Source organism: Acipenser ruthenus, chromosome 12 (assembly GCF_902713425.1).
Source record: "Acipenser ruthenus chromosome 12, fAciRut3.2 maternal haplotype, whole genome shotgun sequence".
Taxonomy (NCBI): domain Eukaryota; kingdom Metazoa; phylum Chordata; class Actinopteri; order Acipenseriformes; family Acipenseridae; genus Acipenser; species Acipenser ruthenus.
Window position 1 is genome coordinate 6,548,610 of NC_081200.1, and position 15,355 is coordinate 6,563,964.

General features: G+C 37.4%; 1 protein-coding gene across 1 annotated transcript in view; it reads right to left on the reverse strand.

The window, feature by feature from the left end:
- Positions 1–11: 11 nt before the first annotated feature.
- LOC117416517 (rho guanine nucleotide exchange factor 26-like) overlaps positions 12–15,355 on the reverse strand; it is a 37,174-nt gene continuing 21,830 nt past the window's right edge. Inside the window, exons 11-15 of the mRNA XM_034027637.3 lie at positions 13,952–14,106; positions 8,862–9,071; positions 2,857–2,927; positions 2,635–2,739; positions 12–899 (exon numbers count right to left, since the gene is read on the reverse strand). Coding sequence (XP_033883528.3) covers positions 757–899; positions 2,635–2,739; positions 2,857–2,927; positions 8,862–9,071; positions 13,952–14,106 — 684 coding nt within the window. The 3' untranslated portion in view covers positions 12–756. The remainder of the gene's footprint in view (positions 900–2,634; positions 2,740–2,856; positions 2,928–8,861; positions 9,072–13,951; positions 14,107–15,355) is intronic.

Below are 15,355 nucleotides of genomic sequence, written 5' to 3' on the forward strand. Positions count from 1 at the left end.
TTAGTTAGAAGTTTCATAATCTATACATTCATTCTATACATTTCCCTGAGTTTTAAAAATAAAACAAAAACTATTAAAACTGCATCAGCTTCAAATCACTGCAGACATGCAATTAAATTCTTAAGGCATAGTTAATTTTGTCCTTTTGTCATTATGTATTATTTTCCATCATGCATTGTGATGAAGAATTGTGGACCGTGGAAAGGGAACATTGTATCCTTCTGGTGTGTAAATTACAAAAGTATTTTTTTTTACACCATATGAAAAGAAATCTATAACACATCTTTACTGAATTTTTCCTGACTGTTCAATCTTACCATGAATCATAATTACATTCTTACAATTTCAATAGCAATACATACCTGTACTGACAAAAAATACATGCTTTTAAACAACATACAATTATTTACACACAAAACAGAATATTGATTTCATACTTAAAAAGTTCCTGTTGGTCACAAAAAAATAGCATTTTACAGTGTTTTTTTTTTCTTTTAGCCCTTTAAAACCTATAAAAAGTGGTACAAAGTCTTTTAGAGATGAGCAGTCCCTGAAGTGCAATATTAGAAAAAAAAAAACATTTCATTTTGATTACAGCATCAGAGAAACGCTGGATGCCCTTAAATTTTGAACTGAGTAAACGCAAAGGTGAGCCATCATACTTCTATTAAAGGCAGTGGTAAGAAAGAGTCCTGATCAAGGAATTCAAGTACGAATAGTGAAAGTTGGCAGGCGGGAGAATATTCTTTAGAAATCCTAAACGTTTGTTTCAAGTCCGAGCAGGCGGCCCATTCTTTCCATGTTCTTCTCAATCGTTGCCTGGCATGTGATCTCCATTGCACATTCTGAGAGAAACCAGCCTCTCTCTCCATCTCTCAGACGTTCACCTTCATACCACCCTGAAGGACAACAGAACCTCTGTTAATATACAATTCAATTTAGCCATGTCTCCAGCTTTATGCTGTTCCAGTTTTACAAGCATACCAGGCATGTCAAACAAAAACAGCTATTTGTATATCTGTTGAGTTATACAATAGCTTACGGATGAGCCCGAGGGTCATGTGAGAATAAAATTAAAAACCGAAATTTCGACTTTAAAAACTCGTAATTTTGACATTTTACATACAAGCTGGGTCTGGGGAAAAGCCGGATCTCGAAACTCTTGCTGACAGCACTGCTGCCTGAAGCCTCAAATTCACTTCTGGCGGGCTTTAGTATAAATTAAATTTCCCCACATATATAATCATATCTGTTTGAAAAAGCAACTTTGGAGTAAGCATGTTTTACATGGGATTGATCAATAATCTACGTTTCTCTTTAGGCAATACACAGTTTTTTTAATTAAGGCTGTTTTATCAACAAAGAGCATTTGGAGCAATGCAAATCACGTCATTATAATAGTAGAAATACTTTATTCGCATTGCTCCAAACATGTATTTTTTCAAAAGAGACATTTGTCTATTCAGTATAAAAATTATCAACGGGGCAAGACTCTATTTATTGATAAAATCCGCAATAGCTAGATAACAGTGAGGCAAACAAATTCTAATTCTGATTTAAAAGGAGGCTGAGCGTGTAATATTGCCTTCATAATACATTGTATGGCATTTGCGTCGGGCTTAATAATAACCATCATCTGAAAATGTGTGTGTGTTAGCATCCTCATACAATTCAGCAAAGATGAGTGCTCTAAACAAGGTCAGGTGTCTCCCCATTCCTATGGCAATTTTTAACACTGAAAGAAACAGTTCAGCTGGATACAATACATTTTGCAGTTAGCAGCCATTTAGGTTGGTGATTAAGTGGGCATTGTAAAAAAAAAAAAAAAAAAATTAAAAAGTACTTTATTTCTTATTACCAAAAAATAACATGAAATAGCATAGGACCGACTGATGAAGTTCAAAGATGCCAATAGTCTTTGAACTGATGTATCTTCATAGAAATGCATGGGGCCAATGCAGATATCTATTCTGGGTATACTCACTCCCATTATAGTTCCACAGGTTAAATATTCTAGTGACCTTATTAAACATGTCAAATTTCCATGAGTGCAGAAACAGCAACAAAATGTTTATTAAAAACACATATGATGGGGAATAACACAGATATAAATGAAGCACTATTCAAATTCAAAAGGGTATAAACTATTCATTTGAGCACTTTGAAATGTGCATGAAGTATTCATGAAGAGGACATCTACATGGAGGCCTGATTGTGTAGAAAACATAGTCCTTTAAAAATGAGTCTGCCTCATTAAAACCAAAGTGTCAGTGGGAATGAGTTACTCTGAAACAAGTGATCAGCTAAGGCACCACTAGTTCTGATGCAGACAAACCCCTCATCTGATCTCACCTGCATTAGGTGCTGTTACAGTTACTATATATACATGTTAATTACATTTCTGTAACTAACGTAACAAGCTGTAATTAATGGGTTGCTATGTTGCAAAAGACACCGATTCGATACCCTGTGTTTAAATTGTTAATTATTAATATTTATTTATATAGCGCCTTTCATAGCTAAGTATCACAAGGCACTGTAACCAATACACTGTGAAAAGAAATAAAATCAGCATTCTGTTGGTACTGGTTTTATATGTGCATAATTCATAGACATCATAAGACTGCAACTCACCGTCGTTAACTTTCTGGTAAACCAGCACCACATCAGCAACCTGAAGTGAAAGTTCATCCGGCTGTTTTGCAGTGTACGTTCTCGTAATCTCCACTTGGGTCAGTGCTACAGCAAGATTTAAACATGACAAAATGAACAGTTCATCATGCGATTTAAGATGAAAGGTGGCCACAAGGTGGCAGCATTTTAATTTTAAAGGTAGCTTGGCTTGTTCACACTTACTTGTTCTGTCTATGCTCTGCTTAGCGCTGCTGTTTTCTCCCAGTGCTGTGATCCAGCGAGCTCTCTCATTACTGCAAAGAGAAAGGGAAGAAATAAGTTGGAGTCCTCACCTTTACCCTTTGTCACATAAAACATGCTCCTATGGCCAAATTAGATGATCTTGAAGGAACTAAACACTATTTTTGATTGATTTACATGATTTTCGGTTTATAAATCTCACAGAAACACAGCGGGTAGGAAATTTGACCCGTGTCGGTCTCAGAACAAGGTGTCTGCTGTTGGCCTGCCCAGGTGGTGTGCTCAGCATTGAGACACACCCACCAGACCCAGGTAACAGAAGGAAAGGCTCATCCGATTCCAACCCATCACACACACAAAAAAAAGTTTAAAAAGGTCACCTTCATTCCTTGTGAATGTCTCTTTGTTAAGAATTTTTGCAAGTATCATATACACATCAAGAGACGGGGATCGAGATGACTGAGCATGCAAGGAAAATGACAAAGACAGTTCTGTCAATCTAGGTAACTATTGCAACACTGAATCATTATAGTTGTGTGAATAGGACCCAATGTTGCACTCAATAGATGAGGGCAAGTTCTCTCTCTCCCTCCCTCTAATGAATGAGTCTCATGACCTCCTTTAGCCTTCATTCAAACCCAAGCTGTAAAAAAAAAAAATAAAAGCTATGTTCTATATTACTATTATAAAACGAAATGCTTTTAAAACTTCAAGTCCAATGTTGCTATGAAATCCACCAGTGGTAATACTGGTAATGCAGATGGTAAACGCACATGACTGAACACTGCTAGTTGCTTTTTTCAAACAGCTTACTAGTAAAACATACATATTTATGGAATGACTCATATCTGAAGTGAATGCATTTCAAACATTTATGGCACTGCAGTTTTACAGGAGTCTTAAATTAAACTGACATTAACTACTTTATATGTGGAGCATAATGTAGACTCTACCTTTAATGGAAATTGTGGCTGTAGCAGCTTCTTATCTTTGGCATACTGGCCCTAGAAAGATGCAGGTCCCCTGCTTGAAATGATACCCTTCCGATATTCTGCAATTGCTCTGGCTGCCAATTTTAATTGCCGCTGCACAGTACGCAGCAATTGTCTTTCTGCATTAAACTGACGGTTTTGTTTTTATTTACTTTGAAAGACGTTATTTCATAGAAAATGATACAAAATGAACAATAACAGTTGTAATTAAAAACAGATTTGAGTTTTGTGAAATAGTTTTTAGGGGAGTAATAGGACTATACGGGTCCTGTAAGTCTCCACTGTTGTTTCTCGTAATATCGTATGTCGCGATTTAAATCACGTGGTTTGCTTCCCATACACTTTGATAAAGGAAAAGGACAGATCTAATGTAGTCTGTAGTTTATTTAATAAAGTACAGTGCTATGTATGTCAACCAGAACACACGTATAGAACCAGTTGAGGAATATTATGATAGATGGAAATATCTGAATCCAGTTTCCTCACATGATTTCTAGGGGGAGGGATTCTTCAGTCCATTTGTGAATCAGAACCTATAAAACCATTCCCAAGCTTGGCAACGAGCACAGCACATTGAGCAACAAAATATAGCTCTGAATTCCCTTCTCCGCCTCCACTATCTATTCAGAACAGTGAAGTTCTTTCACTTCTCCAGAGGGCTGCCTGGATGCTAATGATTTCCCTTAAGCTTGGTGGCCCCCCAGTAGTAGCCAGTAACTCGGGGAACAAAAACAGTCTTGTTTCAGTTTTTACAAAAAGTCAGGAACAGTGAAAAACCTCCGTTTGGCATCTCTCATCTATCTAGCCCTGTCAAAAGTATCACCATGGCTATTAATAGCATCCAACAGCTCAGTCAGACACTTCACAGTGACTTCAAATTTCTGAAGCAGTGTAAAAAGCACCACCATTAAATATCTATGCAATATTTCGCCCTGAAATTACCGGCGCACAATATGAATTACTGGTTAAGCAAAACAATGCAAGTCATTTTAAAGTAATTAGGGTATTCAAAAAAACAACAGAATATTAATGGTTGATTGTAGAGGCAGATAATGAACAAAGACCAATATTGGCTTCCTTATGCGTCCTATAACACAAGGACCAAAACAAACACATATACTGTACTATAACTAGAGAGCAAGCCAATTAAGCATTGAGCCATTACACAATTGGCATTATCAGAACATTGAAGTGTTCTGCATACTAAGAAGACATCTCAAGTGTTCAGTTACTGTTCTGTGTATACAGTAAGTTGTTTCCAGGACTTGTATAATGGACTACAGTATTAAAAGAGTAAGGAATGGTACTTTTCAGAAGGTACAGTGCTGTGGTATTGCTTACACTTAATACAGCAGACCTCTATACAGTACAGGCCTCTATGGTTGGGGTAAAGTCCTAAGGTCTCCACCCATCACGTTTCATTGCTCTAAAGTAAATATTTTATTACACAACATCAATTGTTTAAAAAACAGACAGTATGCCTCATACCACAAACACAGATTTAAAAACCCTTAATGGGTTAATCCCATTATATACCTGACTCTAATAGCATGTGTTTGTGATTCATGGACTGCCTGTTGTACGGACGGTGGCCAGAAACTACTGTGTGTGGCTTTTCGTTTGGTTCGACTTTTTTTTTCTGTTTTCCTGAAACATGTCAGAATTTCCCTAGGAAGCTTCTGTGGTTAAATGGCACTAAAAAAAAAAAAAAAGTTGAAATACAAAAAAAAAAATATTATTATTATTATTATTATTATTATTATTATTATTATTATTATTATTATTATTATTAATGCACACACAGTTTACATATATAAAGTATGTGCTTATCCAGGCAAAGCCAGTACTAAGCAAGCAACATCAACAAGAGGCTTTTGGTCCTGGCGGCATAATTTAACACGCATTTAGCAAACAAATTAGGTGACTGGAGATTCATATACAGCTGCCTTCTTTCTTCTTGTTTGCACACATTTATATAGCCTTGGGCTATCCTTCATATTGGGCTACTGGAGCGTGATAAGTACCTCTATATCCTTCAGTCAAGCCAAGCTAAGATCACAGACATCTCAGCATACAAAAGAAAAATAAACAGGGCAAGCTAATGTAGTGTTGCGGGTTCCATATGATCCCCATCTCAAAATCAGCACACAATCCTAGCAGTCAGAAAGAGACATGGGATTGAACAGGCACACAAGAGGATTCATCTTTCGAGACAAGCTTAAGGCATTCAGTATGAGTGTGTTTAAAGCTCACACTGCCTTGTGAGATTGGAGGACGCTCACACGCCCTCAGAATGTCTGTGCTGTGTGGGGACTCGCTGCAGTGAGGAGAAAAAAACATAACTGGACATTCCAAATTGGGGGGAAAAAAAGAAATAAAAATAATAATTGGTCACAAAAAAAAAGCTCACACTGCCAGCGCTTGTGTTACCCGTCTGTCGATAAATAGAGAAGGTTGTGTATTTCTCTGCATTTCAGTCACCCCAACAGGATAACCAACGTTAACACCCACATGTAAATTAAACATGAACTCACTTGAATACAGTACATCCTTTTACAAACTGTTTACTGAAAGCCTAAGAGTACGATACAATTCATGCTGGACCAGCAGACAGGTGGGGAGAAGGAAAAAAAATCGTGGGAAAGAGCTGCCTTAACAATGCAGGTTGCCAAGCAACAACTTTAACGCTATGCAATTAGCATGCCATGAAGCACAAAATAAAGCCCCTGGTCTCCATTTCAGCCCCACGTCTAACAACACAAATCAAGAACCCCATTACTGTTGCTAATCCCTTAAGGTTCAAATAACACGATTCAACAGCAATGTTAAAGATGAAAACATTCGCTGGGTCGTCCGGTGAGAGTTCAAATATTTGTTTTCTGTGGCAGAACTCTCCTGATTTCGATTGCATGTTTATGTGCTTTGAAATTATTTCTTAGGCTTCACAATATGTGTAAAAGTACAAGGGGTCAATGTAAGGGTGCTGTTTACTACTCTTCTTCTTATTATTTGTTTATTTAGCAGACGCCTTTATGCAGTGCGACTTACAGAGACTACGGTGTGTGAACTATGCATCAGCTGCAGAGTCACTTACAACTACGTCTCACCCGAAAGACGGAGCACAAGGAAGTTAAGTGACTTGCTCAGGGTCACACAATGAGTCAGTGGCTGAGCCGGGATTTGAACCAGGGACCTCCTGGTTACAAGCACTATTCTTTAACCACTGGACCACACAGTCTCATCTGTATACCACACATGGCAATCAGGAAGCAGCACTACAGTCATGATGTTGCAGTGCACTTGATTTTATTACTTGTAGTATTGTTAGTACTTGAAGAGTAGACCAGTTTCTTTGCAGGGTTATTAAGATGTTAAATGGTGAGTCTGAAATCTGAAGATTTACTTCAAGATCATCAGTTGTGTAAATGTTTTTCTCATACCCAAGCTATAAAGTTCAGTAAGTTCATAAAAGAAAAGAAAACAAATATCAACCAAAAACAGATTAGGAGATAACTGAAAACAGCCCTGGCTCAAAGATCATCATAAACCATTACTACATTAAGACTTCCCTTTGACCTTCAGGGGTAAGTTTACAACCACAGGATTCTTTGGCAAGTTAAGAAAAGAACAGGATGTCAGTGGGGATTTGAATATTCATTCCTTCTATGCTTTTCACATTGCCAATAAATGATCATGACTTTGCAGTTGTTTTCCAAACTTCAATCTCCTTTCCCAGAAGCAATAAAATCTGTCCATGACTGAAAACTCACAGTAATGTAGACAGAGTCACGCACACAACTCTTCAGTGACATACTATGAAAAGTCATGAAGATGCGACAGCTCATAGAACACAAACTCAAGACGTTAAGGTGATCAAACTGTGTGCTTGGGTGAGTGATGACTTATCATTGAACAGCCTCCAGTATGGGATGGGCTGATTTCTGTAATATTGGCAACAAGGCGAGACTCGGGTGTATCCAACATTAACACAATGTGTCTATGGATGGATTTATAAAAGTTGGAGCTGAACAGAAATAAGACTATGTGTGCCTGCAACAGTCTGAATAAGCATCATTCTTTACACCACGCAGTCATTTTTTTTTTTTTTAATCTGTGGGTGTAAATATACCTCTATGCAAATGTACTAAAATGTCAGATGATTATAAAAAAGAGAGCCCACCAATATCTCATTTATACAGGTGTTAATGTACCCTTCAAATCAAAAGGAGTGGTGCTCCATCCTGCCAGTGCCGTATTATATAATTATGCATTCTGTCAATCTACAAAAACCTTATAGTGGTTTGCATGATTTAAAATATGCATGCTTTGAGGTGGGAAAGCTTACGAGTGCATGTAGAATAAGTATTATAGACTTAGGCAATGTAAGTTTCTGTATCCATGGGCTAAAGAACTCTAACTGAGCCAGGCAATCAGAGGCCATTGATGCACATGCTAAACCTGACCTTGAAAGACCTCCGATCTCATGACTGTTCAAACTCCTTAACATGTGAGCAGATGATAATTAGTAAGAACAACCTCATAACCCTTCCTCAAATCACCTTATGCATGCAGGCTCATTAGTTTAAACACTACTTTCATTTCAAGGGCAGTTTGGTCATGTAGTGTTTTGACTGTCGAAAGCCATTTTGAGGAAAAACAAAGCTTTGAATGAAGTGCTTTTGCCAGCTATTCAGTGGTCTCAAACTTAAACTTTACATTGCAGGAATTCTAATACCTAAAACTGAAGAGTACAGGGCTTGACTTTATGAAGGAATTGCACTACATGTATTTGTGCATTTTGCAAGTTTAATTCTGTTTTACTTAACAATGAAGCACACTGCATTTTGATGTCAACAATGCCTTGATACATTGGGCACGCATGACACCGTTTACAATGCATTACAATGTATGATAAATGTTACTGAGAGTAGTCATGTCTTTTATTATCAAGTGATTATGCTTTTGCAGATGTCATTAGATTACTGATTTACTCACAGAAATTCTGCTCCCATAATCATCGTCACCTTCTCTCCCGAGTGGTTGCTAGTGAAAGCCAGTGTGAAGACGTGATTGGCCGATCCTTGTCGTGAGTACAGCATCCCTGACGTAGTCTTCACAGGGGATAGGTTGAGCTCCTCAATCTCACACTGACCCACAGAAAGCTGGTCTCTCAATGCATAGTCAATGACGTTATAACTTTCCTCACTGGAACAAGAGAAAACAATATGTATTTATTAGAAGTTATTTATTCAGTACTAGGTCACTGAAATGCAAGCACCTAATTTGCAGGGACATTCTGTTTTGAGAAATTGAGCAAACAATATATAAACACACAGAACGGGACATTTCTCAAAAGGAATGCATTTATTCCATTGGTAAGCCAAGCAACAATATGAGCGTGTATGATCATTATATTATATTATATTATATTATATTATATTATATTATATATTTAATCTGGAGAAACCACTGGGATTAATCATGTTGTTTCCAAAAAAGAAAAGTATATACTGATCTTTAAAAACCTTAACCAGACCCTGATTGCACATTGTGGCCTTGCTTGTGACCTCCACTATGTATTCAAATAAGCTCAGGGTTGACAAAGCCAATTGTAAAACCTAGAGCAGGTGTGCAAATCCTGCCTGAGGTTCTATAGGCATCATTAAATAATTAGGTGACGAACACCGGAAGGACGTTCAATTGATTCAGTTAAATAGACTACAGGTGGAGCAAAAACCAGGAGAGTTCTGAACTTTAGGACCCCTACTATAGAGGCTTGATCTGCGATGCAATGGAAGAGTTACCTGCAGCTCTGCATAAAGCAGTTCTTGGTTTTAGAAAGAACCTATAAACAGTCCAGCTACTAGGGAGGGAAACTTTTCCATCTTTAACTTCATAAGACTGAGATCCACTTACCATACTAAACACATTTCATTGCAAATATACTCACATTGACACCGTATCCGAGTCTGATAAAATATTTACAAAAAAAAAAAAGTTCATGTAGTCAGTTTTATTGATGTAAAACAGCAGCAGATCTTATTACAGCCCAAAAACACAATTAGTGATAAGGGTTTAGTGCATTAAAATAGACCTTCTAGTCCAATGTGATCATAGTTTCAGAGGATGGCAAATCAGTGATCTATTCATTCTTTTGTGTGAAGTCTTAAGCGGTTATCGTCATCAACATAATTAACAGCCTACTCATTAGCAAAGCCTGTATTCTGAAAATGGACGACTCTAGTGGCAAATCTCTTGACAAGCTCCCAATTAATATCTCAGACATAAGGCAGGCTTGACTGAAAAGCTGCTTCCCATCACTTGGCCTCAGTTTGTTTCAGAGTTATCAAACCATTTCTAATTAGCAAAGGAGACTGATGGAATTCAGCCTTGGCAAACAGTTGTGAGACATATTTAGCACACCCAGCATATGAACTTGTTAAAAGTTTGTCACTGAATGGAAAGATCATGACTTTCTGACATGTTTCTGTTGACGTAGGTCACTGGCCCTCGAAGGAATTTGTGGATTTATTATACATCTGAGGGCATGATGATTTCTCTCTCTTGACAGTTAACTTTTTCCAAATTGTAAAATCCAATTACATTAAAATGCAGATTTCTCAAATGGCACTAAAGCGGAGATTGAGAGCACATAGCAGTAGTACTACTACAACCACCAGTATTGCAATATTCATGATTATGACAGCCTGGTCTCACTGGCACAATTTTGCCCACAGGCACAGCTTGATGTAGGCGTTATTTCACTATTTTAAGTACAACCTAAATGAATTGGTAAAAATCTGAATATTTTATTTAAGAAACACCAACAAATATCTATCCCACAGTGAAAAAAATAAACGACTGCTTACTACATGAGGTTACTGTGCACAGGTTCGGTCTGCACAACTCTATACTAGTACATATTTAACCTTAGTTAGGTTTAAAATATATAACATTAACTAAGTGTGCTGCACAGTCCATCTTCGCCCTGCAAGTTCTGCCTGTTATAGATGTGACAGAAGACACATGTTTGAGGAGCAGCTGCCATGGGGGCGCCTGATTAACTGTGAAGTGGAATCTAGGGAATCCCCCAGTCTGTCGCTGCAAGGATGCAAAAACCGATTCACAGGCAAACAGTATTCCACCAATGGAAATGAACCACGTAACTGGAGTTTCTGTCTAAAGAGATTTGCATATACTGTCCTTATCAAGAAGTTTAGAAAGACCAGGCAACGGATACTACAGTAGGTAAGAAGAGAATGGTTCACATGGTACACATGTTAAATGAAACAATTTGTAAAAAAATACTTCAGGTTATTGGACTATTGAAAGTCTTCTAATTTGGTGCCACTTTGGTGACTGAGATAAATGAGACAGAAGAATTAAAACTCAAAATTTAAACTTGTGGTCATAGCTCCAATGGCCTCTGAACATTGATTAAACATTATTTTAGATTCCTAATTCCTCTTTTCCAGCAGGTGGCAGAGGTAGATTTAAGTTACCTTTTTTTATTTGATTACATAACTTCTAAAGTACAGTCCAAAGGTCTTGGATTTATCAAGACTCACAACTTGAATACCGGCATTATGCTTTAGATCAACTTGTAGAACTATTCAGAAATCTATTACAGTAAACGAGCATAGGGTTGTGTTCCCTGTAATTAAAGACATATAGGTAACGACATGGGATTTTATGACCCTATGTGAAATCAAATCCATTTGGAAATTAAGATGACAGATTATGTAGAGGTAATAACGATGTGCAAACTGATTATTTACAAATCTAGAGGGAGTGTAAGCTGCAAATGTTACTAAAGAGGGTAATTAAATAAAAATCCTTACTACAGAGAAGCTTCTGGAATTCTGCCATGGAAATTAACATCATGGAGAGGAAAGACACTTGGATAGACTTGTAAAGTTTGACACAGAGTTCAAAAGTACTTGGAAATCACATGCATTATGGGCACACTCACACAGGGGCCGCGAGATTCAACCCATGAAGTAAAACAAACACATTCTTTGTGAAATAAAGTGCATATGTTGTACAAATAAGCACTCATGTTTAAAAGCATCTGCATTGAGTTTTATGAAGTGAAAGTATTAAAATGATCCACCACAAACACAAAAGGGCCAACCAAAAAAAAAAAAAACACACACAAGAAAAAAAAAAAAAAAACACAGCCGTTTGTAACCAAGAGTTACTATTACATAACTGTCCCAAAAAACCCAGTGATTACCATATGCTTCTTGTTAAAACATTTCCAACGAATAGTAGTTGTTTCCTGTGAGCAATACAATTTGAGAAAATGTTTTTTTCAAGGGCCAAAAAGGTATAACTCAAGATTAATGATACATAGAAGCAAGGCCGGAGCAATTTAAATGTTAAATTAAGACCAAAAGTCATTTTACTTGTTTTAAAAGACAAAAATACACTTGAGTCAAAGAGTTAAAAAAAGAGCCAGTCCCTTCTTTGAATGAATTAAACTATGATGATAATTAGATCCGCCCACATTTAGATTAATTGAATAGACTACAGTGTTTCCAGCAATACCCTAGTCACAGTGGGTAACAATTTATTGTAAATTCAGCTTTTCACGTTTCAAGCATTCCCATTTGAAGACAGAATTATGAATTAGACAGTAATATTTTTCTGTACAGGGAAAGTCACAATGCAAACAACGCATCATCTATTTTATATTGAGTTCCAAGCTTAAGTAATACAGCTGGAAATTCTGGAGGCATATCCGTTATTATGATCTATTAAAACACAACCCAAATAAAAGCCATGTCCTGTTTCACATTAAAACCTTAATGCAGACACGCCAGCATAGGCTTTGACACTGACTTTTACTGGAGCTGCAGGTTTAATTACCACAAAAAAAACATAAAATAGAACATGCTTAACACTACTACGCTTCAGTGGTATTTTAAAAGAGCATCTTAATCCATTCACAAATGGCAAAATCTAAATATTTACAGTATGAATGCAAAGTAAATGTACCAGTTCTCTTGAAAGCTAGCAGATGTGTCTCCTCATTCTACAATGTGTAGAAAGGACCACATGCCCACCCCACTCACTTGCAAAACACAGCAATTTCGAAAGCTACAATATCAATAAAAGGGCTTGTGTTCTCAGGCCTATGATGCGAGCATTCATGGCCAGCTGCAAGGTAACATTCCATTTTGTTTCTTTGGCTGTTCTTCACTGAGGTCCAGCTGCATTCCACAGCTGAGAATTTCCTAGGCATGGACAGAGACGGGCACCTTTCATTTTAAATAACAGTCAGCAGATGACTATGCAGAGTGTCTCAAAAGTCCAGCCCCATAGCCGGATATACGGTGCCATCACTGTGCATCAGATTCTCACCAGCAACAAGACAAACTAAGCATGAATTATTATTGGCACTGTTGTTACACTATTGTGGGGCATTTTGCAGTGTACTCTTCCAACCTACAGTATGTTAAATCTCATGGATTTAATTCAGATGTGCCCACAAGCTACAGAAAACTATCATTCACAAATAATGAGCAAGTACTGTGCATGAATAGCTTATAAGTATTATGTTAATAATCTGCAAACTAAAAACACACACCGTACAGTATTTTGCAAGGGCAATTCAATACACAGAGTAGCCAAATCAGACATATTTCCTTTCTAAAAAGAAAAGAAAGCCTAAGATACTCCCTTTGTACAAGATTATCTTACTAACTGTAACCAAAATCTCTGAATGCAAGATACTGCATTACAGCTCTAGTCAATCCAATGAAAGGGGCTTTTGAAAATACATTATCGGTATGCTAATTATTTGCCGGAATGTGTTCTACTTTGTGGTGACACTACTTTTATTTGGTTATTCCAACGCAAGAAAAAAATATGTATTTCGTTATGTTACCCGACGCAACACTGAATAAGGATGCTGGACAGCAAGTTCTAAAACGAAACAAATCATAGGTTTGAAAAAAAGTTTAGATATATATAAACAGGATGCGATTTACAAATACTATGCAACATTTTAAGCCATGTAGCTGAACAATGTTAAATTAGCAGCATTGGGAAGAATGGGAATCAGACTTGGCTGCACTTACCTTTTCTTTCTAGTAACGATGAGAACGTCGTTAAACAGGAAGAAGTAGACCTGCTGCCTTGAGGTGCGCTTCAGGAAGATCCCGTTGTCTTCCACGAAGGCAGTGAGCTCCCCTCGCTTCACCATCCAGCGGGAGGAAGACACCAGAGGGAATGGCTGATTGCAAGAGAGACGGACGGAACACGTTGTCAGCAAAACACTATTTCCCTGGATGATGGCGACATTCAATTAAACTTTCCACAAGAGCAGTATACAGCACATTAGTCTCTACAGCTCAAAATTTCACAAAGGTGGAGATCGACTATTGAATGCTTCACTTTACATATTTATTCTAGCGAAGCACTGTACTGTGGCTACTTGACGCAATACATTGCGTTTATCAAATACTGTAGGTTAATTTGGAGGGACCCATTATAGCTGTGCCTTCATTTATAAAGACCATGTAGTTAACAGCAAAAGCTCTTTCTGACAGCACTAATTCCTTGGAGGGTTTGTGGTGTATTTTAACCAGAAAATGTGTAATAATAATAGTTTAAGGTTTATAGATACTGTATCAATCTGCTTGTTATATGTTCACTTCAATTTGTTACAGTGAAAAAAAAAGAAAAACACGAACGCTACAGTCAAATTTACTGCAGTAAAGAATTTCACACGCTCATCTTCCAACTTAAACACCTTACAACCATGAGAGATGTGATGTGAATGGTGCTGCCAAGTAACTGATAACAGCCGCTGTAAATACAGTGCATGTAAATCTACTGATTTTTAAAAAACAGGGCTTTTGTCAGCTGATCCAGATGAATGTAAATATAACCCATCTCTAATCCAACAGCACTTCCCATGCACAGCTGTCATTAACAGTTTTGATTTATTTACTCAAGGCTCTTCCAGCACTTCCTAAAGACTCAGCAGGGAGCCTGGCCTCCCCCTGTGTCTCCACTGAGGGTTATATAGAGGGCAAGGACAGCATAATCTGAACCAAGCGGGCTTACATTAGCAGTTTAGGACAGCTCTGCTTTGTTATTGGTTGAGAAAGGAGTTGGACAAAACATTGGGAACGGAGTTCCACTATTTATCTGCAGGCCTGATATAGCAAATCACTGGTGCCTCCAATTGCTCCTTGAAGTATGTAAGCAGGTAGACTTATTTAGCTGCCTACAAAATGTGCCAATTACTGCAATGCCAACTGTGTCCACCAGAAAACTAATGTTGCACTAGGCCACTGTGTTTTTAGGTGTTATTTTGTATGTGTGTTGTGTTATTATTTAAAACATATTGTTTAGTTTGTAAAAATACAATGTTTTTCGCATTGTTTGGCAGCATGGATGGGGTTATCCCGGTAAACTCATGTAGAATTTGACCATCTCCGAATTGAATAATTTAGCGTTAATTCGGAAATGGTCAC